General features: G+C 48.2%; 2 protein-coding genes across 5 annotated transcripts in view; one reads left to right on the top strand and one right to left on the bottom strand.

Annotated features, from left to right (window-relative positions):
• The window catches only part of TMPRSS4 (transmembrane serine protease 4), a 39,986-nt gene extending 36,781 nt beyond the window's left edge, over window positions 1-3,205 (bottom strand). The window contains exon 1 of one of the 4 annotated variants that reach the window (XM_061440444.1): window positions 2,852-3,205. In XM_061440444.1, the coding sequence (XP_061296428.1) occupies window positions 2,852-2,884 (33 nt within the window). In that variant the 5' untranslated portion in view covers window positions 2,885-3,205. The remainder of the gene's footprint in view (window positions 1-2,851) is intronic. The other 3 variants (XM_061440443.1, XM_061440442.1, XM_061440441.1) reach the window with 3 other exon arrangements.
• SMIM35 (small integral membrane protein 35) overlaps window positions 1-25,640 on the top strand; it is a 108,019-nt gene that overhangs the window by 12,194 nt on the left and 70,185 nt on the right. The window lies entirely within an intron of this gene.

The following is a 25,640-nucleotide window of genomic DNA, read 5'->3' as shown; positions in this document are numbered from 1 at the left end:
AGCTTCGCCCTCTGTGCTTGCTGCGCCTGTGCCCTTTGCTCCAGCCACTGCCCCCGCCCCCTTGCCACTGCACTGCCATGCTTTCTGCTATTCACATGCACTTCCTCTTGCCTGGAGAGAGCCTGCTTCAAGGTCAAGTGCAAGTACTGTCTCTTCTGGGACGACTCCCCGGCTACCCCTAGAGAGAATCTGCTGCCTTCTCTGCTCCACCGGTACCTCGCATCTTCTCTGGTTATTGGATTGCTCACACTGCCTTAGGATCCTTTGCTTAAGGAGCCGCCCTTCCTCTGGATTCGAGCACCTCCAGGCCAGAACCCAGGCATTGTACCCTCTTGTTCCACTTCCAGCCGTCTGGAGGCTGGCCAGTAGGAGGGGCTGATTAAATGGCAGTTGGAAGGGTGCAGCTACTTTGGGGGTCACAGCAGGAGGGGGGCCTGGAGAACAGGAGGGCGCCTAGCCCTTCTTTGCCTGTCTTGCTCTCTTGGGTCTTTGCATGGCCCAACTCTTCTGTCTACCAGCCAGGAAGGCACCACGAGGACTGAGTGGGCTCCTGGACTCAGCCTCTCTTTGAAGTGGACACCACTCATGCTCCCTGACCCCTGCTGCCAGCAGGCTGCCCGCTGACCGGCCACTTTCCTGAGTCCCACCAAACCCAGTAACCTCTGGGCCTGTATCAGTAGCAAGTTAAGGAGGAGAGGCAAGGAGGACCTGCTTTCTCCAGGGTAGCCCAAGGGTTGGACTGACCTCAAGTGTTGAGCCCTCTACTCCTGTGACTCATAGTGTATTGGGGCCTCTTGGGCAGTAACCAGTTAAGACCAGGACGGCTAGTCCTCCCATCCCAGGCTTCCCTCCAGGGCTCAGCTGTAGGTATCAGATACCAAGGGACATGTTCCCCTTGAGGGCCGAGGCTCAGACCTCTTCCCAGGGCCCTCTCCCTCCCTAGCTCCTGTCTCACTGGCACATCTGGTTGAATAGGTTTGAGGGAGAACCAGTATGAAGACAAAGCCACAGTGCAGGACCTGGTCCAGGGAGTGGCCCTGGGGTGTGGGAGGAGGAGGGAAGGCTGTCTCATCTCTCCCAGGGCTGGGAGCTATAGTTGTCTGGGCCTCATTAGAGGAAATAGCAGGTTATGAGGCACAGTGGTTTAATGGTTAGCTCAGAGACTGGAAGCTCGCTGGGTGCCATCCTGATTTATGGCCTCACTGTTGCCTGGCCTTTGGGGCCCCAGGCCCCTCCTCCCCAGTGTGTTCACCTGCCCCAACTTGTTCACACAGCATTGAGCACCCAGCTCCTGCCCAGGGCAGCGGAGGGTCAGTGTAGGTCATGCCCCCCGATCTGCCATTCCCTGGAGCAAGTTCTATTTAGTCATAAAGTCCTGACTTCTGCACAGGGTTCCCTGGTTTACAGAGGCTATTCTCATATATCACTAGGCTAACCTGTGTGTATGCCTAGGGGGTGGTGTGGATATTTCTGTTTTATAGAAGGAGACAGTGAGTTTCAAAGTCTCGAGACTGATAAGCTCACAAAGGAGCTGGCCATGCGACCTTTGACTCTGCAGGTAGTGCCCCAGCAATCTGCCATCAAAACTGCCTCCTGGGACTTTCCTGGTGGCTCAGTGGTAAAGAATCCACCTGCCAATGCAGGTTTGATCCCTGGTCTGAGAAGATCCCACATGCCATGGAGCAACTAAGCCCGTGTGCCACAACTGTTGAACCTGTACTCTAGAGCCCAGGAACCGCAACTTCAGAGCCCACAGGCCCTGGAGCCCATGTTCCACAAGAGAAGCCAGTGCATTGAGAAACCTGTGCACGGCAATGAAGAGTAGTTCCTGCTCACCATAGTAGAAAAAAGCACAAACATCAATGATGACCTGGCGCAGCCAAAGTAAATAAATAAAACTATAAATCAAAAAACTGCCTCCTATGTGGCTCCAAGTGACACCAGGAAGCTGCCAACACTCAGGCAGGCTGGTACCACTCCCTCCTCCATTCTGAGAGCCCCGCAGGATGGAGCTTCTCGGCACACAGGCTGGGCGTCTAGGGATGGGACACGGGAGGGTGTGCTTCGATCCTGGCTGAATTACAGAGTAAAGCGGCGAGCCCTTCCTGGCCCCGGCTACCCCAGCCCTGGGGCCGGAGTGTTGCCGGACAGTCCAGAGGAGTGTCACGGGAAGTGCTCAAGAGTCAGGAGACCAGCACCTGAGGGGCCCCAGCAGGTCATCCCTTTCTCCCTGGACATAGTGCTCCCCCCTCCCCTCCCCTTCATTTTCATGCTGGTTGTTGGCAACTGTGGCATCTTGTCCAACAATCAGAGAAGGAAGGTTCCCTGGGTTCCACCTCCTCCCCTTCTTGTCCTCAGTTATCCTCCCTGAAAAATGGGATTGATTCTCTTCACCCCAAGACCGTGGAGAAGCTCTCAGTGTTCAGAGGAGAAGGAGAGCAGACAGAGCCAACAAAAGAGACAAGTAGATCTCCATGGCACCCTAGATTGTTCTAAGTCAGTGCTCTACTGTTTTCTTTAAAAAGAAATGAGTCAGTTTCCCCACAGAGGGGGCAGAGGGCCACCATTGTGTCAAGACAGTCCCTCGCCATTGGCAAGGTGGTGCCAGTCTCCAGCCAACAAGCCAGGAGACCTTGGGTAAGAGAGAGGCAGGATTTAGGAGGGCTGAGCTGACAGGATAGCCCCGGCTTGGCTGTTGGAGGGAGGGGAGGGCAGGTGGGGACCAGGGTGACTTAGGTGTGACCTCTTTTTTCACCTGGAAGGTGCTGCAAAGTTGTGAGCTGATGACCTCTTAGGCTGCCTGAAGAGGGGAGACCCTCCCTCTCCCAGTCCTTGGAGCCCCCACACTTACCACCCTGGCTCGTCGATCTTCTGAATTTTCCATGGCCTGGAGCTGAGGTCGCCAACCCAAGTCAGGATGAGGGTCTCTCGGGACCAGGCCCTGGCTGGCCAGCAGGTCAGCGATCCCCAGGCAACATTGGCTGGAGGAGCCCTAAGTGCAGGGCAGGCCTTGGTGGTTCCCGGCGTCCAGCATCTCTATCCCCTGGCGTAGCTGGCGCGTGCCTCCCACTGCCGTCTTCCAGGAGTGATTTGGGGAGTGTGGGGCAGGTCAATTAAAGCAATCCTCCAGGTAAAGTTGCCAAACTGGAATGATTATGTTTTGTAACCTGACACCTGTCTTAGTTAGGGGCTGGAATAACACCTGGAGTCATTCCTGGGACCTTCAGCCTCAGAACAGGCGACACACCTAGATGTCGTAAAGGCCTTCCCGCCTGAGTGGCTTCCACCCAACTGGGTGTTGGCTGCCGGTGATGTTAGAAGGCCCTCTCTCTCTCTATCTCTTCTAGATGAGTGACTTCTCCCTGTGTGGGTGCTGTGTTTGGGGTTGTGGGGAGTTAGGATGACAGAGTTTACTGCTCAGTGGAACCAGATTGTTGCCATGAGTGGAGCAACCGGATTGGAAAGTCCATGGAGAAGAGGTTCCCTCCTTTTTCCCTGGACCGTGGGGTGACGCTGTCCTGGGTAGGCTTATATATGGGGTTCCAGTCAGCAGCCCTTCTAAGCATTTCTTAGCCCCACCAAACCAGTTATTACTTTTGGGTTGGCCAAAAAGGTTTTTTTGTTTTTGTTTTTTTTTTTCTGATTTTTCTGTAACATCCTATGGAAAAACCCAAAGGAACATTTTAGCCAATTCAATATTTTGGCTCTTACTCTTGGTGCTCTGGCTTGAACACGGGTCCCACTCCTCACAGGTTCCCTGCTGATTCACATCTTGCCATATTCTCAGGGTTGGAGCCACCCCTTGGCCAGTGGGGTGTGCAGAGAGACCTTGGGACTGCAGAACCACACAGCTGGAAGGGATTTGGGCAACCGTCATTTCCCATCGTTTTTATGGGTCAGGAAACTAAGTTCCAAGTTCCCAAGGTCACATAGTAAATTAGTGTTGGTTTCTGAACAAATCCAGATCTTCGTCCATTTCTCAGCCTGGACCCTCCCCAGGGACCAGCCCAGGTTAGATCTGTGTATTGGGCCATCCATTGATAACATGCATTTATGTATCATCTCTTTAGTTCTCACCACAACCCTGTCAAAACTCCCATTTGACATTGAGGAAATAGTAGCTCATGGAGACAAGGGACTGGCCCCCAAGTCGTACTGGGCTCTTGGCAGTTTTGAGTGTGGCTCAGGATTGAATGTAGCACAGGTGTCTGGAAGCCCTGGGTAATGGCCTGGGGAGATAGGGCCCGTGGAAGACCCTGGTGAGCTCTGAGCAGGAGGAGGAGTATGGGCTAGATTGAACAGTTTACTGGCCTAATTTTGGCTGCTCCGTGAGGTATGGCCTTGGACTTGTCTCTGAGCAGCAGAGATCTGAGCTGGTCTGAAGTGTCTCTTGAGCCAACCACTTTCCCCCAGTCAAGGGTGGTGCCTTTAGAATCAGAAGTTTTGGGCAATGTGAACAGCCCGTGATCTTAGAACAGGCGACATCAAGGGACAGGCTGTGAAGACACAGGCAGGCATGTCCCTTTCAAGGAGGACCCAGCAATCAGGCAGTGGGAGGCCAGTGGGTTACCCTGAACCAAGCTTTTCATGCTTCTTATATGTATCGAGCTAAACATCGGGCCCCAGGCTTGCATCTCCTCACTGGGTTCTCAGGTGATGAACCAGGAAAGAGGTAGCTGCCTGGGCAAGAATGCTGCTGGGCGAGGCTGGCTGGAGGGCTGATTACTCAGGCCTCCTGGCTGCAGCTCTGGGGCAGCTCCCAGGGTCTGGGAGCCGGAGGAGAGGCTGGAGAAGGAGATACGTGGACAGGATGAGGCAGGGTCCTTGCAGGGAGGAGGCTCACAGTGTGCAGGTAGAGGTGTCATGGCCTGCAGAGAGTAGAGGGCCCATCCTTCCAGGTGCCTGGGGCGGGGGTGCAGGACCAGCTGGCTGGATGTTCCCCGCTCCCCCACCTCCGTTCATCCAGAGGCAGCTTCATCTCTCCCTCAATCCCTTCCTGTCCTGCTCTTTCTGTTTTCTAACCATCTCTTTATATGTGTGTGTGTGTGTGTGTGTGTGTGCTCACTCAGTCATGTGACTCTACGACCCCATGGACTGCAGCCCACCAGGCTCCCTAGTCTATAGGATTTTCTAGGCAAGAATACTGGAGTGGGTTGCCATTTCCTTTTCCCAACCAAGCTTTTCATGCTTCTTATATGTATCGAGCTAAACATCGGGCCCCAGGCTTGCATCTCCTCACTGGGTTCTCATCCAGTTGGTTCGATCCCAACCCAGGGATCGAACTTGCGTCTCTTATGTCTCCTGCATTGGCAGATAGTTTCTTTACCACTGTGCCACCTGGGAAAAGATGTATATGTATATACATCAGTTCAGTTCAGTCGCTCAGTTGTGTCCGGCGACCCCATGGACTGCAGCATGCCAGGCTTCCCTGTCCATCACCAATTCCCAGAGCTTATTCAAACTCATGTCCATCGAGTTGGTGATGCCATCCAACCATCTCTTCCCCTGTCATCCCCTTCTCCTCCTGCCTTCAATCTTTCCCAGCATCAGGGTCTTTTCCAATGAATCAGTTCTTCACATCAGGTGGCCAAAGTATTGGAGTTTCAGCTTCACCGTCAGTCCTTCTAATGAATTTTCAGGACTGATTTCCTTTAGGATGGACTGGTTGGATCTCCTTGCAGTCCAAGGGACTCTCAAGAGTCTTCAACACCACAGTTCAAAAGCATCAATTCTTCAGCGCTCAGCTTTCTTTATAGTCCAACTCTCATATCTGTACATGACTACTGGGAAAACCATAGCTTTGACTAGACAGACCGTTGTTGGCAAAGTAACGTCTCTGCTTTTTAATAGGCTGTCTAGGTTGGTCATAGCTTTTCTTCCAAGGAGCAAGCGTCTTTTAATTTCATGGCTGCAGTCACCATCTGCAGTGATTTTGGAGCCTTCACTGTTTCCAGTCTCTCACTGTTTCCATTGTTTCCCCATCTATTTGCCATGAAGTGATGGGACCAGATATACATAGTGTTTATTTATTTTTTACTGTGCTCTTTGTTGCTATGCATGAACTTCTCATTGCAGTGGCTTCCCCTGTGTGGCTCTAGAGCACAGGCTCTGTAGTTGTGACACACTGGCTTAGTTGCTCCACAGCACGCGGGATCTTCCTGGACCAGGGATCGAACCAGTGTCTCCTGCACTGGCATGTGGATTCTTCACCACTGAACCACCAAGGAAGTCCCCCAGCCATCTCTTTAGAGTCCCCTCCTTTTTCCTTCCTCCTCCCTTTCCTTTTGTTCCTTTTTTATCACTTCATTTCTTTTTCTGACATTTTTATCTCTTCCTTCTTCCTGTTGCTTCTGGTTCCAGTCCGTGGGTCAAGATCAGAGGACGTTTTGCCATGGCACTTGTATGGTCCAAGCTTCAGAGCCCCTCCCTGCATGGCCCCTGTAAGGAGCCCTGTCTTGGTTCTGTGTTCACATGGTCATACTATTCTGTAAACTTTGCAGCAGATTTTTGGGGGTATTCTTTTCCGTAAAGTGAGTCCCTCGAAATATATCAGCTTCAGGCCTCACAAAATCTGGCTATCACTTGGTCAAGACTGTGGGCTCTGGTCCAACCGCTGATTATGTAGACTATGGGCATTTTATTTAATCCTGCTACATTTCACCATCCTCATCTGTAAAGTGCGGATAATCAGACTGGCCTCATAAGACTGTTACAGGATTAAATGAGATATCCATGTCTGGTACCTAAAAAGGATTTCTTGAATGGAGCTATTATCGCTATTCATTTCACAAAATGTATGTTTACAGAGTTCCTGCTAGAGCCAGGCAGTGGGGATTAGGAGATAAAAGACGCAGTCTCGCATGCACATACCTTATAGTTTACGGGAGGGGATGTGACGCATCCATAAATCATTCTAAATTAGTAAGATGTTCCAGTAAAGGGATAAAGAAAACTCTTTGGGGGTTTGGAGAGTTTTTCCTCTTTCACTACCTTCTTTCCTTTCCCCCCTCCCTCTGTCTCTCTGCCCCTCCCTGTCTTCCTCCCACCCTTCTTCCTTCCTTCTCCCTTCCCCCATTTCCCCCCAGGACTATTTTGCCTCTATATATAATAGGTAAATACATATGTAAATATTTAATAGTATGGTCTATCACTTTCTTTCTTTCTATAGTTCCTTTTGGAGAAGGAAATGGCAACCCATTCCAGTGTTCTTGCCTGGAGAGTCCCATGGACAGAGGGGCCTGGTGGGCTACAGTCTATGGGGTTGCCAGGAGTCGGACATGACTGAGCAACTAACACACACACACACACACACACAGTCTATCAATTGCTGACTGTTTCTGATTGATTTGATTTTCACATCAGCACCCATCCACCCATCCATTCACATGTGCCCACCCAATCATACAACCATCCAACAAATATTTTCTATAGTTACAGGTTATGATATTAAAGGTACTGTGATGTTAGACTATGTGACTGGAGAAAATATAAAGCTCTTGCCCTGGAGGGCTCAGCCTGCCCAGAGACTGCACTTCCCCCACTAAAACAGGAGCTTTTGAGGGCAGCAAGGTGTATTGATCGATTTACTCAATCAGTAAATCTGCATTACAAGGATCCTGGGTGATTTGAATGTTCCCTTAAGTTTGAAAAATGCTGGGCTAGATCTCTTCTCACACTGGAGAGTGGGTTCTTGTGCGGTTGTTTAGTTGCTAAGTCAGGTCCGACTCTTTTGCGACCCTATGGGCTGTAGGTCACCAGGCTCCTCTGCCTATGAGATTTCCCAGGCAAGAATATACTCGAGTGGGTTGCCATTTCCTTCTCCAGGGGATCTTCCTGACTCAGGGATTAAACCTACATCTTTGCATCTCCTGTACTGGCAGGCAGATTCTTGACCACTAGTGCCACCAGGGAAGCCCTGGGGAGAGGATAGAGGCTGTCATTTCTGGAGCAAGCTGAATTCAGAGACTGAGGCTTGACATCCATGAGTCCTTGGGGTTTCTTCCAAGCAGCAGAGTCTATGATTCCTTCCTCTGAGCCCAAGTAATTTGAGATCAGTGTCAGGAACAGACCCTTTTGTTTGAGCCTTTCCTAGGAAATTAAGTGAGGAAGGGTGCAGCCTGTGGGCACGTGCTGGCAGTGGCTCCTGTCACCAGAGCCTGGTGACTCTGAAATACAGCACACGGGGAATGCAGTACCTGTACTCTAGGGACAGCAAGGGGTAGCCCGGCTCGCTGTGAGGGATGCTTCAGGTGTGGCTCTCTGTTCAGTCTCTTTGCAGAGGAAATGTCTCTTTTCACTGCTTGCCAACCCTTCTTCCAAGACCTGGGTTAGGCCCCAAGGCTGTAGAATTGAGTCTTAAATATCTGCACCGAAGAAGCACGGGGGAAACCCTGGCTGATCTCTGATGGGTGGGAGCTGAACTTTCTCTGGCCGGGATGAACGTCCCTGGGTTGGGGAACTAAGGTTGGGGGCAGGAGGGGAAATGACAGGACTCATTTGCTCCACAAAAGGGGCAAAAGGCCAGCACATAAGTTGTGCTCCCATGTGCCAGGCTTTTACACCTGTGCAAAGAAAGAACATCACCTTATTTAGTCCCTGTGGCCACCGTAAGATGTGGATGCTGCTCTTCCTCTATTTTACAAAGAAGGAGATGCAGGCTCAGATCGGGCTGGGATCCAGGTCTGTGTGACCCGGCACACCCAGGTCTCTTCCACTGTGCATGGGTAGGCCTTGCATGGGTCAGGGAGAGAATCTGCAATGGCCTCTGCTGTCCTCCAGGGACCTCTGGAAAGCCACTTGGGCCCCCGAGCAAGCTACCAGGTGAGCCTGCCTGGGTTCCAGGGGGCAGTTTCTACATTGCCAGTGTAACTTGAAATCAGTTTCAGAAAAAACATTTTCATTCAGGCCTCTCCCCCCACAGTAGGCAAATAATGAGTTTCCGATCATTTCAGAGGCAGCCTCTTTCTTTTCTTCTGTCTCTAGAGGCTACTCATAGCTTCACCCTGGAGAAGCCCAGTGGTTTAGAAGAAGGGGGAGCAGTGGGGCTGGGAGATGCTGCTTTTCCTCTGAACTGTGCTGTAGATTTGAGACTCTGAACATACAGTACTTTGATAACTTTTTTAAAAAAAGGAATCTGGTTAGAAATTAAATAGTATAGATGGAAACTTCATTACATTTATTTTCTCAGGGTCAAATAATGAACAGCTTCTACATGGGATTAACTCCATGAACAGGTTTAAATTTTAACTATAACGGTTCTGTCTACCTACTACCTTGGGCATGTTAGTTAGCCTCTCTGTGCCTCACTTTCCTCATCTGTAAAATGGATTGTTACAGAGTCCAAGCTCCCTCTGCTCACAGCATGACAGGCCAATGAATCAGAGACAAGGCATTGAGACAAGGAATATGACTTTATTTGGAGAGCCATCTGACTGAGAAGATGGCAGACTAACGTCTTGAAGTAACCATCTTACCAGGTTCTGGATGCAGGTTTTTTCATAGAGCAGAGATGGGGGGAGGTGGTGCGTGTGCACATGCGTGCTGGGTTGTGTCTGACTCTGCGACCCGGTGGACTGTAGCCCTCCAGGCTTCTCTGTCCATGGGATTCTCTAGGCAAGAATACTGGAGTGGATTGCCATTTTCTACTCCAGGGGATCTTCCCAACCCAGGGATCAAACCCACATCTCTTGTGTATCCTGCATTGGCAGGTGGCTTCTTTACCACTGCACCAGCTGGGAAGCCAGGAAACAAAGTAAAAAGGCCACTAATCTTGCAACTATCTCTTAGAATGGCAAGTCTCAAGCAGGGGATATGTTAATTTCTTCCTTCTTGTCATCTACATGTGGACCGAGTTCTGAACAAAGGCACTTTAACATTCAGGCAAAGGCACAGGATAGTCTCAGAGGCAGGACATTATGTATGATTATAATAACTAAAGCAATGAACAGCAAGTCAAAGAAACTGTTCCAACATAGAGTCAGAATTGGCTTTTCCCTGCAACAGGATGACAATAATATATATCATCTAGGACTGTTGCAGGGATTAGGTGACTTAATATTTGTAAAGTGCTTGCAATGCTACCATAAAAATATTGTCAGTGATTATTTTTTTAGCCACAGGTTAAATAAATCACCACCTTTGGAATGTGTTGGTTTTTTTTTTTTTTTACTCCCCCATGGAGTACATGGCATGTTGGATCTGTCACGCGAGTGTATGTTCCTCGGTTCTTTGTTTTGTCACAACAAAGATTTGGAGTGACGGACATTAAAGCCCCCTCGGCCTGTCACAGCTCTCAGGTCTTGGATAGACCGTGTTATAGCTCTCAGGTCTCGAATGGACCATGTTATAGCTCTTAGACAAATCAGTGTTACAACTCAGTGTTACAGCTCTATTTTATTTAGAAGATAGCAGGAAAACCCATCTTCGAGGCGTGAGGGCACGTTGATCCAAAGACGCGAAGAGAAGAGCTCCCCAGCGTGCAGGAGAGGGAGAGAGAGAGAAAGCTAGCTTTGGCTCCTCTATTCATATGTTTATCTCTCCCTGGGCCTGTCCTATGTAAACTGGGCCAGCCAGGAGTGTTGTTTGTTTTACCTGACGTTCTCACTCCAGTCCTCGGACCTTCTTTTGTTCTATTTTTGTGGGCTTTTCCCTTCCTTGTCTTTTAGCCACCGCCATTTTGGACTCCTTTTCCCTATTCTATCTACCTAACAGATCCTAGTTCTTGAACTGAAGCAGGAGATAGGTGGGACCCAGGCAAGGCATTTACAACTGGCATCCTGTTTACGTTTCTTGGGGCAAGAAAAAGATGGGCTTCATGTTAGAGCTTACACCTAGCCTGTTTGCATTTCCTGACTCGGGGGCTAGGTGGGTTCCAGGTTAGATGTTTACAACCAGCCTCCTTCTGTTTGCTCTCCAAAGTGGAAGGAAAAACTGAAACAGGGTAAATAGCCGGGACTTGTCTCCCGAGGACACCACAGGGTGACAGTCAGGGCAGGAACAGAGAGAGGCTAAACTTTGTTTGAGCAAAGGATCAGAAAGTCATGTATTTCCCATCCTTGGGGCAAGGAGACATTTCACATGTGCAGAAAGGCTCCTCTGGGGTCAAAAAGAGGAGACACCACCCTGTAATATATGATGCTAATATGTGATCCCATAGGCCTCTGGGCTGGAATCCATCTTCGAAAATGTTGCGCATGCATGTTGGGGAGGGTCCCAGGGTAGGTCAGGTGAGGAAAAAACTAGATAATTAGCCAAAGGTAAACAAAGACCTGAAAGACCTGTCCTATATAAATGATTTAACTGCTTCTTCGCTGCTCTCTTCCTCACAAGGGGCAATGGCCACACCCTTTCTTTCTGGGTGTGCATCTGCCTTGCTTCTATCTTAACTAAGCAAACAGTTTCTCTGTGTGCTTTCCCACTTGTTCCTGTGCTGTGTCTCTAATAATAACTTCATACGTATTTTTACAGTTTTTACCTCCTTGAGAAATGCATTTTTCAGTGGGGGCAAGATCCAGGGAAAATTTGCTTCTAACCTCTAGCCCTTGCTGGTCTGGTAGTTAGGATTCCTGGTTTTCATCCAGGCTATCCAAGTTCAGTTCCTGGGCAGGGAATTAAGATCTTGCTTCATGCGACTGCTCATGGCTGCCTCTTCGAGATCACAAACAGGGATCAAACCCGTGTCCTCTGTAGGGGAAGCACACAGAGTCTTAACCATTGGACCACCGGGGAAGTCCCAGAATGTGTGTTTTGATGACTGTGTGCTGAGTAGTCTACACCCCATTAGTCTTTTTACTGCTTCATCAACAATGCATGCTTTTTATTCAGATTCCAGCCCCATCTTTTGCCAGTTCTGGGGATGAGGGCAGGACATTACTTCTTGGCCTCAGTTACCTGTGGGGTAAAAATAGCTGCACAGTCTGGTCCATGATGTGGTTGTGACAGTGGGAGGGGAGGACATTTGTGTAAGGTCTTCTGGCTCAGATGGTAAAGCGTCTGTCTACAATGCAGGAGACCTGGGTTCGCTCCCTGGGTCGGGAAGATTCCCTGGAGAAGAAAATGGCAACCCACTCCAGTACTCTTGCCTAGAAAATCCCATGGACGGAGGAGCCTGGTGCAGGCTACTGCCCATGGGGTCGCAAAGATTCGGGCACGACTGAGTGACTTCACTTTCACTTTCTTTCACCACTGTGCAGGACTCTGTCAGTGTAAGGGACCCATTCATTATAGATGTGGGACTTGTGAGAATTTTGAAGGCCCTGGTGTAGTCCATGTACCTGCTCCAGGAAGGGCTGGACTGTTCCGCAGATGCGATCTCACCCGAGTTTTGCTTTGTTGTGTGCTTGGCTTATCCTGCATCTCCTTACCTTGTCTTCTTTCCCAACTCTGAGCTTTCACACCCCTATAGGGATGGAATTATAAACAGATCGCTGAAAAGTTCCTAGTGCTGTGTGCAATGAGGAGCCTGGACCAGAGGAGGCAGCTAGTTGGTTGAAGGCTTAATAGGACAATACACCAATTAACTCTGGCAGCTGTTATAGGAGATAATCTGTTTCTTTTACTTTAACCCTTTGCTTCCTATTGCTTTTGTTCACTAAGAGGATATGGTCTAGACATAATTGCCTGCCTGGGGGAACCCTACACCTCTGCTAGAATGTTAATACATCTCTCCCTGGAGGCTGGCCATTCTAGGAGATATTTGGAAGATTAATCAGTTTAGTTCAATTCAGTTGCGTCCAACTCTATGTGACCCAATGAACTGCAGCACGCCAGGCTTCCCTGTCCATCACCAACTCCTGAAATTTACTCAAACTTATGTTCATCGAGTCGGTGATATCATCCAACCATCTCATCCTCTGTTTTCCCCTTCTCCTCCTGCCTTCAATCTTTCCCAGCATCATGGTCTTTTCCAATGAGTCAATTCTTCACATCAGGTGGCCAAAGTATTGGAGCTTTGCATCAGTATTGAAGCTTCAGCATCAGTCCTTCCAATGAACACCCAGGACTGATCTCCTTTAGGATGGACTGGTTGGATCTCCTTGCTGCCCAAGGGACTCTCAAGAATCTTCTCCAACACCACAGTTCAAAAGCATCAATTCTTCGGCTCTCAGCTTTCTTTATAGTCCAACTCTCACATCCATACATGACCACAGGAAAAACCATAGCCTTGACTAGATGAACCTTTGTTGGCAAAGTAATGTCTTTGCTTTTGAATATGCTATCTAGGTTGGTCATAACTTTTCTTCCAAGGAGCAAGCATCTTTTTATTTCATGGCTGCAGTCACCATCTGCAGTGATTTTGGAGCCCAGAAAAATAAAGTCTGCCACTGTTTCCACTGTTTCCCCATCTATTTTCCATGAAGTCATGTGTCCAGATGCCATGATCTTAGTTTCTGAATGTTGAGTTTTAAGCCAACTTTTCACTCTCCTCTTTCACTTTCATCAAAAAACTCTTTAGTTCTTCTTTGCTTTCTGCCATAAGGGTGGTGTCATCTGCATATCTGAGGTTATTAATATTTCTCCCAGCAATCTTGATTCCAGCTTGTGTTTCATCCAGCCCAGCATTTCTCAAGATGTACTCTGCATAGAACTTAAATAAGCAGGGTGACAATATACAGCCTTGATGTACTCCTTTTCCTATTTGGAACCAGTCTGTTGTTCCATGTCCAGTTCTAACTGTTGCTTCCTGACCTGCATACAGATTTCTCAAGAGGCAGGTCAGGTGGTCTGGTATTCCCCTCTCTTTAAGAATTTTCCATAGTTTGTTGTGATCCACACAGTCAAAGGCTTTGATGTAGTCAATAAAGCAGAAATAGATGTTTTCTGGAATTCTTTTGCTTGTTCGATGATCCAACAGATGTTGGCAATTTGATCTCTGGTTCCTCTGCCTTTTCTAAAACCAGCTTGAATATCTGGAAGTTCACAGTTCACATATTGCTGAAGCCTGGCTTGGAGAATTTTGAGCATGACTTTACTAGCATGTGAGATGAGTGCAATTGTGCAGTGGTTTGAGCATTCTTTGGCATTGCCTTTCTTTGGGATTGGAACGAAAACTGACCTTTTCCAGTCCTGTGGCCACTGCTGAGTTTTCCAAATTTGCTGGCATGTTGCATGCAGCACTTTCACAGCATCATCTTCCAGGATTTGAAATAGCTCCACTGGAATTCCATCACCTCCACTAGCTTTGTTTGTAGTGATGTTTCCTACGGCCCACTTGACTTCACTTTTCAGGATGTCGAGCTCTTGGTGAGTGATCATACCATCGTGATTATCTGGGTTGTGAGGATCTTTTTTTGTATAGCTCTTCTGTGTATTCTTGCCACCTCTTCTTAATATCTTCTGCTTCTGTTAGGTCCATACCATTTCTGTCCTTTATTGAGCCCATCTTTGCATGAAATGTTCCCTTGGAATCTCTAATTTTCTTGAAGAGATCTCTAGTCTTTCCCATTCTATTGTTTTCTTCTATTTCTTTGCACTGACCACTGAGGAAGGCTTTCTTATCTCTCATTGCTATTCTTTGGAACTCTGCATTCAAATGGGGATATCTTTCCTTTTCGCCTTTGCCTTTCACTTCTTTTCACAGCGGTTTGTAAGGCCTCTTCAGACAACCATTTGGCCTTTTGGCATTTGTTTTTCTTATGGATGGTCTTGATCCCTGCCTCCTGTGCAATGTCATGAACCTCAGTCCATAGTTCTTCAGGCACTCTCTCTGTCAGATCTAATCCCTTGAATCTATTTGTCACTTCCACTGTATAATCGTAAGGGATTTGATTTAGGTCATATCTGAATGGTCTAGTGGTTCTCCCTACTTTCTTCAATTTAAGTCTGAATTTGGCAATAAGGAGTTCATGATCTGAGCCACAGTCAGCTCCCAGTCTTGTTTTTGCTGACTGTATAGAGCTTCTCCATCTTTGGCTGTGAAGTATATAATCAATCTGATTTCGGTATTGAGCATCTGGTGATGTCCATGTGTAGAATTTTCTCTTGTGTTGTTGGAAGAGGGTGTTTGCATTCTCTTGGGGAAAAAAAAAGCCTTTGCCTGCTTCATTCTGTACTCCAGGCCAAATTTGCCTGTTATTCCGGGTATCTCTTGACTTCCTCCTTTTGCATTCGAGTCCCCTATAATGAAAAGGACATCTTTTTTGGGTGTTAATTCTAGAAGGTCTTGTAGGTCTTCATAGAACTATTCAACTTCAGCTTCTTCAGGATTACTGCTCAGGGTATAGACTTGGATTACTGTAATATTGAATGGTTTGCTTTGGAAAAGAACAGAGATCATTTTCTCGTTTTTGAGATTGCATCCAATCCAATCCAATCCAACAAGATTACATTTTGGACTCTTTTGTTGACTATGATGGCTTCTCCATTTCTTCTAAGGGATTCTTGCCCACAGTAGTAGATATTATGGTCATTGAGTTAAATTCACCCATTCCAGTCCATTTTAGTTTGCTGATTCCTAAAAATGTTGATGATCACTCTTGCCACCTCCTGTTTGACCACTTTCAATTTGCCTTGATTCATGGACCTATCATTCCAGGTTCCTATGCAATATTGCTCTTTACAGTATTGGACTATATTTCTGTCACCAGTCACATCCACTGCTGGATTCTTCATTCTTTCTGGAGTTATTTCTCCACTGATCTCCAGTAGCATATTGGGCACCTACCGACTTGGGGAGTTCATCTTTCAGTGTCCTATCTTTTTGCCTTTTCATACTGTTCATGGGATTCTCAAGGCAAGAATACTGAAGTGGTTTGCCATTCCCTTCTCCAGTGGACCACGTTTTGTCAGAACTCTCCACCATGACCGGTCTGTCTTGGGTGGCCCTACACGACATGGCTCATAGTTTCACTGAGTTAGACAAGGCTGTGGTCCATGGGATCAGACTGGTTAGTTTTCTGTGATTGTGGTTTTCATTCTGTCTGCCCTCTGATGGAGAAGGATATGATGAAGAAGCTTATGGAAGCTTCCTGATGAGAGACTGACTGAGGGGGGAAACTGGGTCTTGTTATGAAGGGCAGGGCCATGCTCAGTAAATCTTTAATCCAATTTTCTGTTGATGGGTGGGGCTGTGTTTCCTCCCTGTTATTTACCTGGGGCCAAACTATGGTGGACTAATGAAGATAATGGTGACCTCCTTCAAAAGGTCCCATGCACGCACTGCTACACTCAGTGCAGCTAACCCTGCAGCAGGCCGCCGCCAACCCACGCCTCTGCTGGAGTCTCCTGGACACTCATGGGCAAGTCTGGGTCAGTCTTTTGTGGGGTCACTGCTCCCTTCTTCTGGGTCCTGGTGCACACAGAGTTCTGTTTGTGCCCTCCCAGAGTCTGTTTCTCAGTCCTGTGTAAGTTCTGGTGGCTCTGTGGTGGGGTTAACGACAACCTCCTCCAAGAGAGCTTCTGCCATAGCCGAGTCTGCTGCACCCAGAGCCCCTGACCCTGCGGCAGTCCACTGCTGACCCATACCTCCACAGGAGACACTCAAACACAGTTCTGTCTCAGTCTCTGTGGGGTCTCCAGGTCCTGGTGCATATAAGGTTGTTTGAGCCCTCTGAGCATCTCTGGCAGGTATGGGGCTTGATTCTAAACGTGAATTCGCCCTTCCTATCATCTTGCAGTGGCTTCTCCTTTGCTCTTGGACATGGGGTATCTCCTCACAGTTGCTCCAGCAAGAGACATGATTAATGGTCTTTTGTTTTACTTCCTCATCTCCTCCCCCTCTGGGTTCTGTAAAAGAAACAGACATCCAGACCCTGATAAGATGGTTATTTTGAGACATTAGTCTGCCATGTGCAGAAAAGTCTGCAGGATTTTCAAATAAACTCATGATTCCTTGCCCGTACACTTGACTAATTGGCCTGGCATAGTGAGCTTGCGGAAGGCCCACGGGGAGCGGGGGCGGTGGGCCAGCGGGAGGGCGGGGCGGGGAGCCGCGTCGGCGTCGCTGGGCGCGGGGCGATTGGAGGCCGACGCATCCGCGCGTGCGCGCGCCGGCAAAGTGTCCGCGTTAGAGGGGAGTGACGCGTGCGCGTTCACGTGCACCCCGGAGAGCGTGTTGTAAACTGGTTTCTAAAGAGGAAGAGGAAGGCAGCCCTGGAGTGGTTTCTTTCTGTAATTTCAACAGAAGAGCCAGAGATGGAACCGAAGAAGAAAGGAATCGTTACAGCCAGAGATTGTTCGCCAGATGCAGGCCTGCCTTTGCCAGGATAAGGAGAAACATCTACAGCTTGAACCATTGTCTGAATGCTGCTGTTTTGACCCAGGAAATCCTGTAGATTCAGGATGAGAGCAGTAACCATAATGCCAGCAGTAAAGTGATTGTTGGCCAGTTTGCTGTGAAGGCAGGCCCTTCATTTAGGAAGTAAACCTGTTATTAAGAGCAGGAGCTCTGTTTAGAGGGAAGGAAAGAGCACCTTTGTTTGTGGCAATGGAGCTTGGATAACCCCTCTTGCCTTCCTATTTACCTGAACTGACTGTGGAAGAGGAGGTGGTAGAAAAGCATTAGAGACGTGTCGGAGAAGGCAATGGCAACCCACTCCAGTACTCTTGCCTAGAAAATGGAAGAAGGAAATGAAAATGCTCCTCCTGCCATGGACGGAGGAGCCTCGTAGGCTGCAGTCCATGGGGTCGCTAAGAGTCGGACACGACTGAGCGACTTCACTTTCACTTTTCACTTTCATGCATTGGAGGAGGAAATGGCAACCCACTCCAGTGTTCTTGCCTGGAGAATCCCAGGGACGGCAGGGCCTGGTGGGCTGCCATCTATGGGGTCGCAAAGAGTTGGACACGACTGAAGCGACTTAGCTGCAGTGAGCTTGGACTCTCTAACACAGTTACTAAAGGATGCCCTCCAGAAATCCCAAATCATAAAATTATCTAGTTTTGATTTTTTTCAGAGATGCCTCAGCAAATGCTTGATGAGGGTAGCTTGCAGTTCATTCAAGAAACCAACTTGTGTTCACAGGCACAGGGGAGTATTCTGGCAGAAGCACTGAATCCAGAAAAGAGGGAGTGAGAATGTCAATGTCTTCTCAGGCATTGTTGAGAGAAAAGGTGCATGAATTGGTGAATAAATGTCACATGTGTCTGTGTGGGTTTTACAGAGCAACAAAGCATCTTTTCTTATTTGACCTTCAAAACAATCCTGTGCTGTCAACCAGAGAATCGAGGCTCAGAGAATTTGAGCAGCTTTTCCAGGACTACACCTACTAAGATGTTCACCTGGAACTGACCTGTCCCAAATCCCTTCACATGGTCCTTTCTTCTAACTTTTATTGGCAACTTGGCAGTGTATCCTCGTGCTGGATTGTAGATGCTGTACTGGGTTGAATAGTGTCTCCCTGAGACAGACTGGGGCCTGGGACGCTTTGCTGCAGTGCTTGCATCTGGATAAACATCTGCTAGTGCAAAAGAATACAAAGAAACTACAAGGGACTAAAACTAACTGCACACATGTGCAGATGGGACAGAGAAGAAACAATAAGATACAAAAAGGCCACAAACCAACAGCCATTTCTGAGTTACCAGGAGCAAAAGCAAGATACTATGAATCATCCCTGTACACAGCACCACCAAGGGGGTGGGCAGACCACCTAAGCCACCCCTCTAGCCCAACTCAGTGGGCTGATCTGCCCCTACCCTCCTCCGTTTAAGAAACCACCTTGTTCTGGTTCCCTTGAGGTGCAGCAGAAACACCAATAATGCCTTCCAGAATTCCTTGTCTGGCCTCTTATCAATTTGTACTGGTTAAAGAATTTGAGGACTTGAGTTGGTAACACCCTAGTCTTCATGTTCACCCAGATCCTCAGCATGTAACCTTATTTGGAAAGAGGGTCATTGTAGATGTAATCAGTTAAGACTGGGTCGTGCTTGAGAAGGGAAGATGGCTAATTGAAGATGGAGGCAGAGATTAGAGTGATGCTGCTATAGGCCAAGGATCACTTGGGGCCACTAGAAGTCAGAAGAGGCCATGAATAATCCTCCCTAGAGGCTTCAGAGGGAGCACAGCCCTGCCAACACCCTGATTTCAGACTTCTGGTTGAATGGTGAGACAGTAGTTTCTTGTTTTTGCTGCCTAGTTTATGGTATGTTAGTGCTGTTCAGTGATAAGAGAAGGGATTGTCCTATTCTTCCTTGTGTTTCTGTTTCCTCTAGTCTTGCTGTGTCCTTTTCCCTACTGGATGGTTATACACAAAGCGCAGCTAAGTCCTGACAACTCATGCCCTCCATAGACATGGAGTTTGGATTCCTTGACCTGGATTATATTTATTACAGCAAATTCACCTGTCTAATCCTATTTGGCTCTGGCTTTTATTCAGCATAACTTCTACTGTCTCAGCTACTCTCTGAGAGTGTGTCCGTCTGTGTTTGTAGGCGTGATGGTGTCTGGGAGGGGAGGTAGGAGGCGGTGTGGCCATCACACCCTGGGGAACAAGTTTTTGTCTGGCAGACCCTCAGAGTCCATCTGTCTGGGGCTGGAGGTCTCAGGCTGGGGCTGAGGGCTCAAGCTGGATCTTGTTCTTGGCCTTCAACTGAGGGCTGGATCAATGCTGCCTGAGGATCTTATCTTGTTTAGGCTGCCACGTAAAGGAAAATATCGAGAAAGGAGTTGACCACCCAACCCCCACCAAGAGAGGCATTTCCTCCACTAGAGCCGTTGAACCAGGTTCTTGCAGATATTTGAGTCATAATCTTTGCCTGTTGACTGTTGCTGTCACCATGCTTAGACCGTATCTTTATGCGGGGACTTTCTGCTACTTGTCTTTGTGATGAGTGCTTCCCCGGTGGCTCAGTGGTAAAGAATCTGCCTGCAGTGCAGGAGAAACAGGAAATGCAGGTTTGACCCCGCATCGGGAAGATCCCCTGAAGAAGGGCATGGCAACCCACTCCAGTATTCTTGCCTGGAGAATCCCGTGGACAGAGGAGGCTGGTGGGCTACAGTCCATGGGGTCACAGAGTCAGACACGACTGAAACGGCTGGGCACACGTGCATGCACACATACACATCTTTGTGATGAAAGTGGCTGGGGGAAATGGAGGAAGGAAGGCAGGTGAGGGTGATGGAGATCAGGGGTAAATCAGAAAGACCATGAGTTCGGTGTCCATGGGTTCGGGTCCCTGCTTAATGACCTCCTAGGTGAAAAAGTCATAAGTATTTACGGAACCCTGTGCTGGGCTCCCTGTGAGAGAGCTCATTTATTTATGTATCTGTAGCACTGGTGCAATGCCTGGCACACAACAATGCCTGGCACACAACGTGCTTAAATGTTGCTTGAGTAAATTTAGTTTAAAATGTAACTCTTGCCACAGGGGAAGATACTTCAGCCAGCCATATAAGACAGCAGTGGGGAGACCAGGTGAGAGGCAGTTGCAATATTTCAGGCAAAAATGGAGAAGTTCTAGAGATGATGAAGAAAAGGAAAGGCTCTCTTTATTAATTTTCTACTCTGTGTTGGGCCCTATCCTATGTGCTATATCTAAGTTATTTTGTGCTAATAATCTTGCAGACTCACCCTCATAAAATGTTCCCATTTTATGGCTGAGGGAACTGAAGTCACTGACCCAACATCACTCAGCTCATACTTGGCAGGGAAACGCAGAGCACAAGATTGGTGCCAGGATTTAGAAACATGGCGGACACAGACTAACGGACTGGCTGTGGGAGGAACTGGGGATGACTCTGAGGTTTCTCTGTGGGTGATGGAGTTATGGTGCGCCATTAACAATTGGGTACATTTGAATCAGTTCTAATGAGGTGGATGAAACTGGAGCCTATTATACAGACTAAAGTAAGCCAGAAAGAAAAACACCAATACAGTATGCTAATGCATATATATGGAATTTAGAAAGATGGTAACAATAACCCTGTGTACGAGACAGCAAAAGAGACACTGATGTATAGAACAGTCTTATGGACTCTATGGGAGAGGGAGAGGGTGGGAAGATTTGGGAGAATGGCATTGAAGCATGTATAATATCATGTATGAAACGAGTCGCCAGTTCAGGTTCGATGCACGATACTGGATGCTTGGGGCTGGTGCACTGGGACGACCCAGAGGGATGGTATGGGAAGGGAGGAGGGAGGAGGGTTCAGGATGGGGAACACATGTATACCTGTGGCGGATTCATTTTGATACTTGGCAAAACTAACACAATATTGTAAAGTTTAAAAATAAAAAAAAAAAAAAAAAAAAAAGAGTCGGACACGACTGAGCGACTGATCTGATCTGATCTGATTAAAAAAAAAAAAAATTGTGTTCAGTGGGTTGACCCTGTTGGAAGAGGAAATGCTTTTAGATGGTCCGTGTCCAGGCCTTCCCAAATCCCGCAGATGAGCACTTAATGACAATGCTGGTGCCTCTGGCTTGACTGAGTGCTTCTGGCCGCAGAGTGGTGCTTGGGGAGAGGCTGCCTGGCTCCTGGAAGCTGCTCTGCCTCCCTAGGATTCCCCGACGCTGCCAGGTGGTGGAAGCTCGCTCCCTCACCCCAGGGTCCCTGTTTCTTTTTTAAGTAGATTCGTCTCCCACCTGAAAGACCATCAGTGAGGAGTCCTCCTGAGGTTCAGCATGCAGACACGGTCCTGGACGCCCCTCACACAATCTCTCTTGGCCCTCATCCTCTCCCTGTCCATTACCCAGAGAACCTGAAAGTCTCTGGCCCAGACTATCCCTTGACCTCACCCCAGGCTCTGTGGGATTCTCTCACTCATCAGCCATTTACTGAGCACCTGCAGTCTAGGGACGTGGTGAATCAGGCAACTTCCCTGCCCCATGGTTCTGTGATCTGCCTGGGAGGCTAAGCTGAGAGAGCAAACAGAGCCAGAGTTGGCAGCCTCCCCAGAAGAGGTAACATTTGTGCTGAGCTTATGAGGATGAGCAGGATGCGGTCAGGTGGAAGAGTGGGAGCCAAAGGGGAGGAGAGCATTCGCAGCACAGAGGGGAGGCTGGGTGTCTGGGGAAGGAGCTCTTAATTCCACAAATATTTACTGAGCACCTTGTCCATGCCAGCCTTCAACTGGGGCTGGGAAGCTGCAGAGTTCCAGTGAAACTCACAAGATATCTTCTTTTGCAGAACCTGTGCACGAAATGAGGAATTTGGACACAGGCCCATGTACTAGTCTTAGAAGTTCCCAATAAGGGTTCTTAAACCTGGTGATTATGCAAGAGGATCCACTGGGATAGGAGGAAAAAATATTGAAACTTCAATATTGAAAAATAATGAAATTGTTATGTGTGTTTTAAAATGAAAATCAAAGGAAGAATTTGAGTTTTTCCAGTATTTTCTGTGTGAGGTGACCCCAGTGCCTGCACTTAGCCCCTGTGTCATGCATGTTGTGTGTGTTTGAGGGGATCTGAGGGGAACAGGGGATGCAGAGTTCCATGACAATGGGCAGAAGGGTCCTTCCACCTTCACTCCCTTGTAGCATCTTGTGACACACACATGCTCACAAAGTAGATTTAGGGGTGAGCTCATCTAGTTAAAAAAGAAAGTTTCCCTGATGGCTCAGATGTTAATGAATCTGCCTGCAATGCAGGAGACTCAGGTTTAATCCCTGGGTCGGGAAGTTTCCCTGGAGAAGGAAATGGCAACCCACTCCAGTATTCCTGCCTGGAGACTCCCATGGACAGAGGAGTCCAGTGGGCTACAGTCCATGGGATCTCAAACAGTCGGGCATGACTGAGTGACTAACACTTTCATCTAGTTTTAACTAAATTGACCCACATGCAATGGACAATAGCAAGTTTCCTGAAAAGACAGTGGCGGTTGAAGAGAAAGCCAGTGGTCCAAGCAGATGGCAACCCACTCTTCAAATAGGCTCCTTGTTACCTTTTAGTCTTGAGTTAAAAACTGTAACAATCTAATCACTATTAATGGAAGCTGATTAGAACTGTTAAAAATTATCAGGATTATTTGAAATATAGACTTAAATCTCTTGGTGTTGGTGATACTCTTTTTCTAAAGGTTGGTTATCCTTTAGATATTGGCTAATGAGAGTCCCTTGGACTGAAAAGAGATCCAACCAGTCCATTCTGAAGGAGATCAGCCCTGGGTGTTCTTTGGAAGGAATGATGCTAAAGCTGAAACTCCAGTACTTTGGTCACCTCATGCAAAGAGTTGACTCGTTGGAAAAGACTCTGATGCTGGGAGTGATTGGGGGCAGGAGGAGAAGGGGACGACAGAGGATGAGATGGCTGGATGGCATCACCGACTCTATGGACGTGAGTTTGAGTGAACTCTGGGAGTTGGTGATGGACAGGGAGGCCTGGCGTGCTGCTATTCATGGGATTGCAAAGAGTTGGACACGACTGAGCAACTGAACTGAACTGAATGATGGTAGAATATGGAAATACAGTTTTTATGTAAAGAAATATACCTATGTTAGAAGTGGGTGCCAAAATTATTTTGGTATTAATAAGCATCAAAGAGGCTTGGAGACCAGCTCTAGGCAGTAAAAGCCAGTAGAATTTATTCAAGTAGAGATGACTTTTTCTCCTTGTTTTGTTAATTTTGGAAGACTCCCCACCCAGCAGCAGCATGGAGTGACACATACGGCTGGAGACACTTGTAGGGACTTGCTGGCAGAAGTCCCAGTGGGAGGATGGAACCGGAAGAGCAGAGAGAAGTTTTAGGTGTGATGGGAGTTGATGACTAATTAGATTTGGAGAACAAGGCAGGTGGAGGGAGTAAGGAGAGTCTCAGTTCTCCGGGTGATTGGGCAAATGGAGGCACCATACACGGAGGGTGCAAACACAAGCGAGGAGTGGGTTAGGGAGGAAGATAAAGAATCTGAGCAGGTTAAATCATACACGCCAGAGAGAAGGCTGGCTGGAGCTGGCCTGCTTGGTCAGGCTTCTGGAGGTCTCTGGGCTGCAGACACCCCTTCCCGAGGCATGGCCCAGGTGAGTGATGGTGATGGTAGCACTCAAAGGTCACGAAAAGGGTCAGTCGGGCAGTAGTGGTGACTTCTGTCCACTCTTCCAGATTTTAGTCTGGCCACTGGGCTCCATGTCCCAGGGATCACACCTAGACCACTCCTCATATTTCACTTCTGGGAACCACCCAAATTGTAGGTACCCTGGTTTTCCTCCTCCTCTGAGCCATCTTAGGTAGTGAGCAGGCTACTACCCATCGAACTCCAGGCCAGTTATTGGGAAAGGCTGATTAGGCTGGGCGTGTCCTTGCTATCATCTTCAGGTGCTAAGATAAGCAAAATAGAGGGCAGGGCTGCAGCTGGGTGAGGCAGGGTAGGGTGTGGATGCCCTGCGGTTGCCCAGGCAGGACAGGTGTGGGACTGCTGAGAAGGGACCCACTGTGGGGATCACGTTTTAGAATAGATGTATTTCATTCTGTCCTGGTCTGATCATTCCTGAACTGGTATATCAGGGCTGCCCCAATTTAATGGGCTTGCCCAACAGTCCTCCTGGGGCTCAATGTGAAGAAGGTTAGCAGTTTTATCAGTGATGATGGGGCCCCAGAACTACCAGCCTGAGCTGTTGGCAGGATCTTGGGGTCTGGGTATGTGGGGGTGGGGTGGGTGTGTCATCGATGGAAGGTAGGTGAGTATCTTATCTCCCACATCAGTATTTTTCTTTGGAAGGGAAAAGTAGGGAGATCTAGATAACAAAAAGACTGAGTAATTAACAGTGAAGATGAGAGATGAGAGAGAGACAGGAGAGACAAAACAGAAAGGAGAGCAGAAAGGTATATAGAAGATTACCAACTGGAAGAAGAGAAAGAAGAGTAGGATTAAGATAGAACATCCCCGATGATCCATAAGCTAAGACTCCTGCTTCCAGTGCTCAGAAGGCACCTGTACTCCCAGTGCTCCCTGTGGTCTCAGGGCGCCAGGGTTCAATCCCTGGTCAGGGAACTAGATCCCACATGCTTCAACTAAGAGTCTGCATGCTGCAACTGAAGATCCCACATGCCACAAGTAAAGATCTCACATGCCACAACAAAGATCAAAGATCCTGTGTGCCACAACTAAGACCCAATGCAGCGAAATAAATAAATATAAGTAAAAAATGCTAAAAAAAAAAAAAAAAAAAAAGACAGAGGGAAGACAAGAAAGTGAGGGAGACGAACAAGGACACAAATGGAGGTTGATGTGGCAGAAAACTCAAAGACATGGAGGAGACAAGGGTCAAGGGACACGGAGGGCAGGGGTCAGGCATGTGGAAGGAGGGATGGAGAGAGAGAGAGAGAGAGAGTCCTGCTTGGATGAAGCCCTGGTCCTCCACCTTCCTTTCTTCCCTACCCATCTGCCTGCTTCTCAATCACAAAATCAAAAGAGCCAGAGCCCCTGTGAATGGCTGTTTCTACTCCTGACACCCAGCTGCACTGCAGGAAGAGTGAGAGGCAGCTGTCACCTTTGCTTCTGCTGGGCTGGGGCCCTCCAGCAGGGGCTGACCTGGGGAAGGAGACGTCCGATTTGATGTTTCAGCTCTGGGTGCTTCCCCAGACTTGCTTTTTCTTTGTGATGGAACAGATTTATACGTCCATGTGATGAAATTGTTGAGAACAGAGACTGAGTTGTAGGAAGCTTAGCCCAGATAGTGCGTAGGGCAGAAGCAGTTGGTGACAGTCATGCCCTATGGCATTGTTACTTGCGCACCATCAGCCAGCCTGTGGGCTGTGAAGGAGGG

This window comes from Bos javanicus, chromosome 15, assembly GCF_032452875.1.
Source record: "Bos javanicus breed banteng chromosome 15, ARS-OSU_banteng_1.0, whole genome shotgun sequence".
Taxonomy (NCBI): domain Eukaryota; kingdom Metazoa; phylum Chordata; class Mammalia; order Artiodactyla; family Bovidae; genus Bos; species Bos javanicus.
The sequence above is the reverse complement of the archived record's forward strand: the minus strand, read 5'-3'. Positions and strand labels throughout refer to the sequence as shown.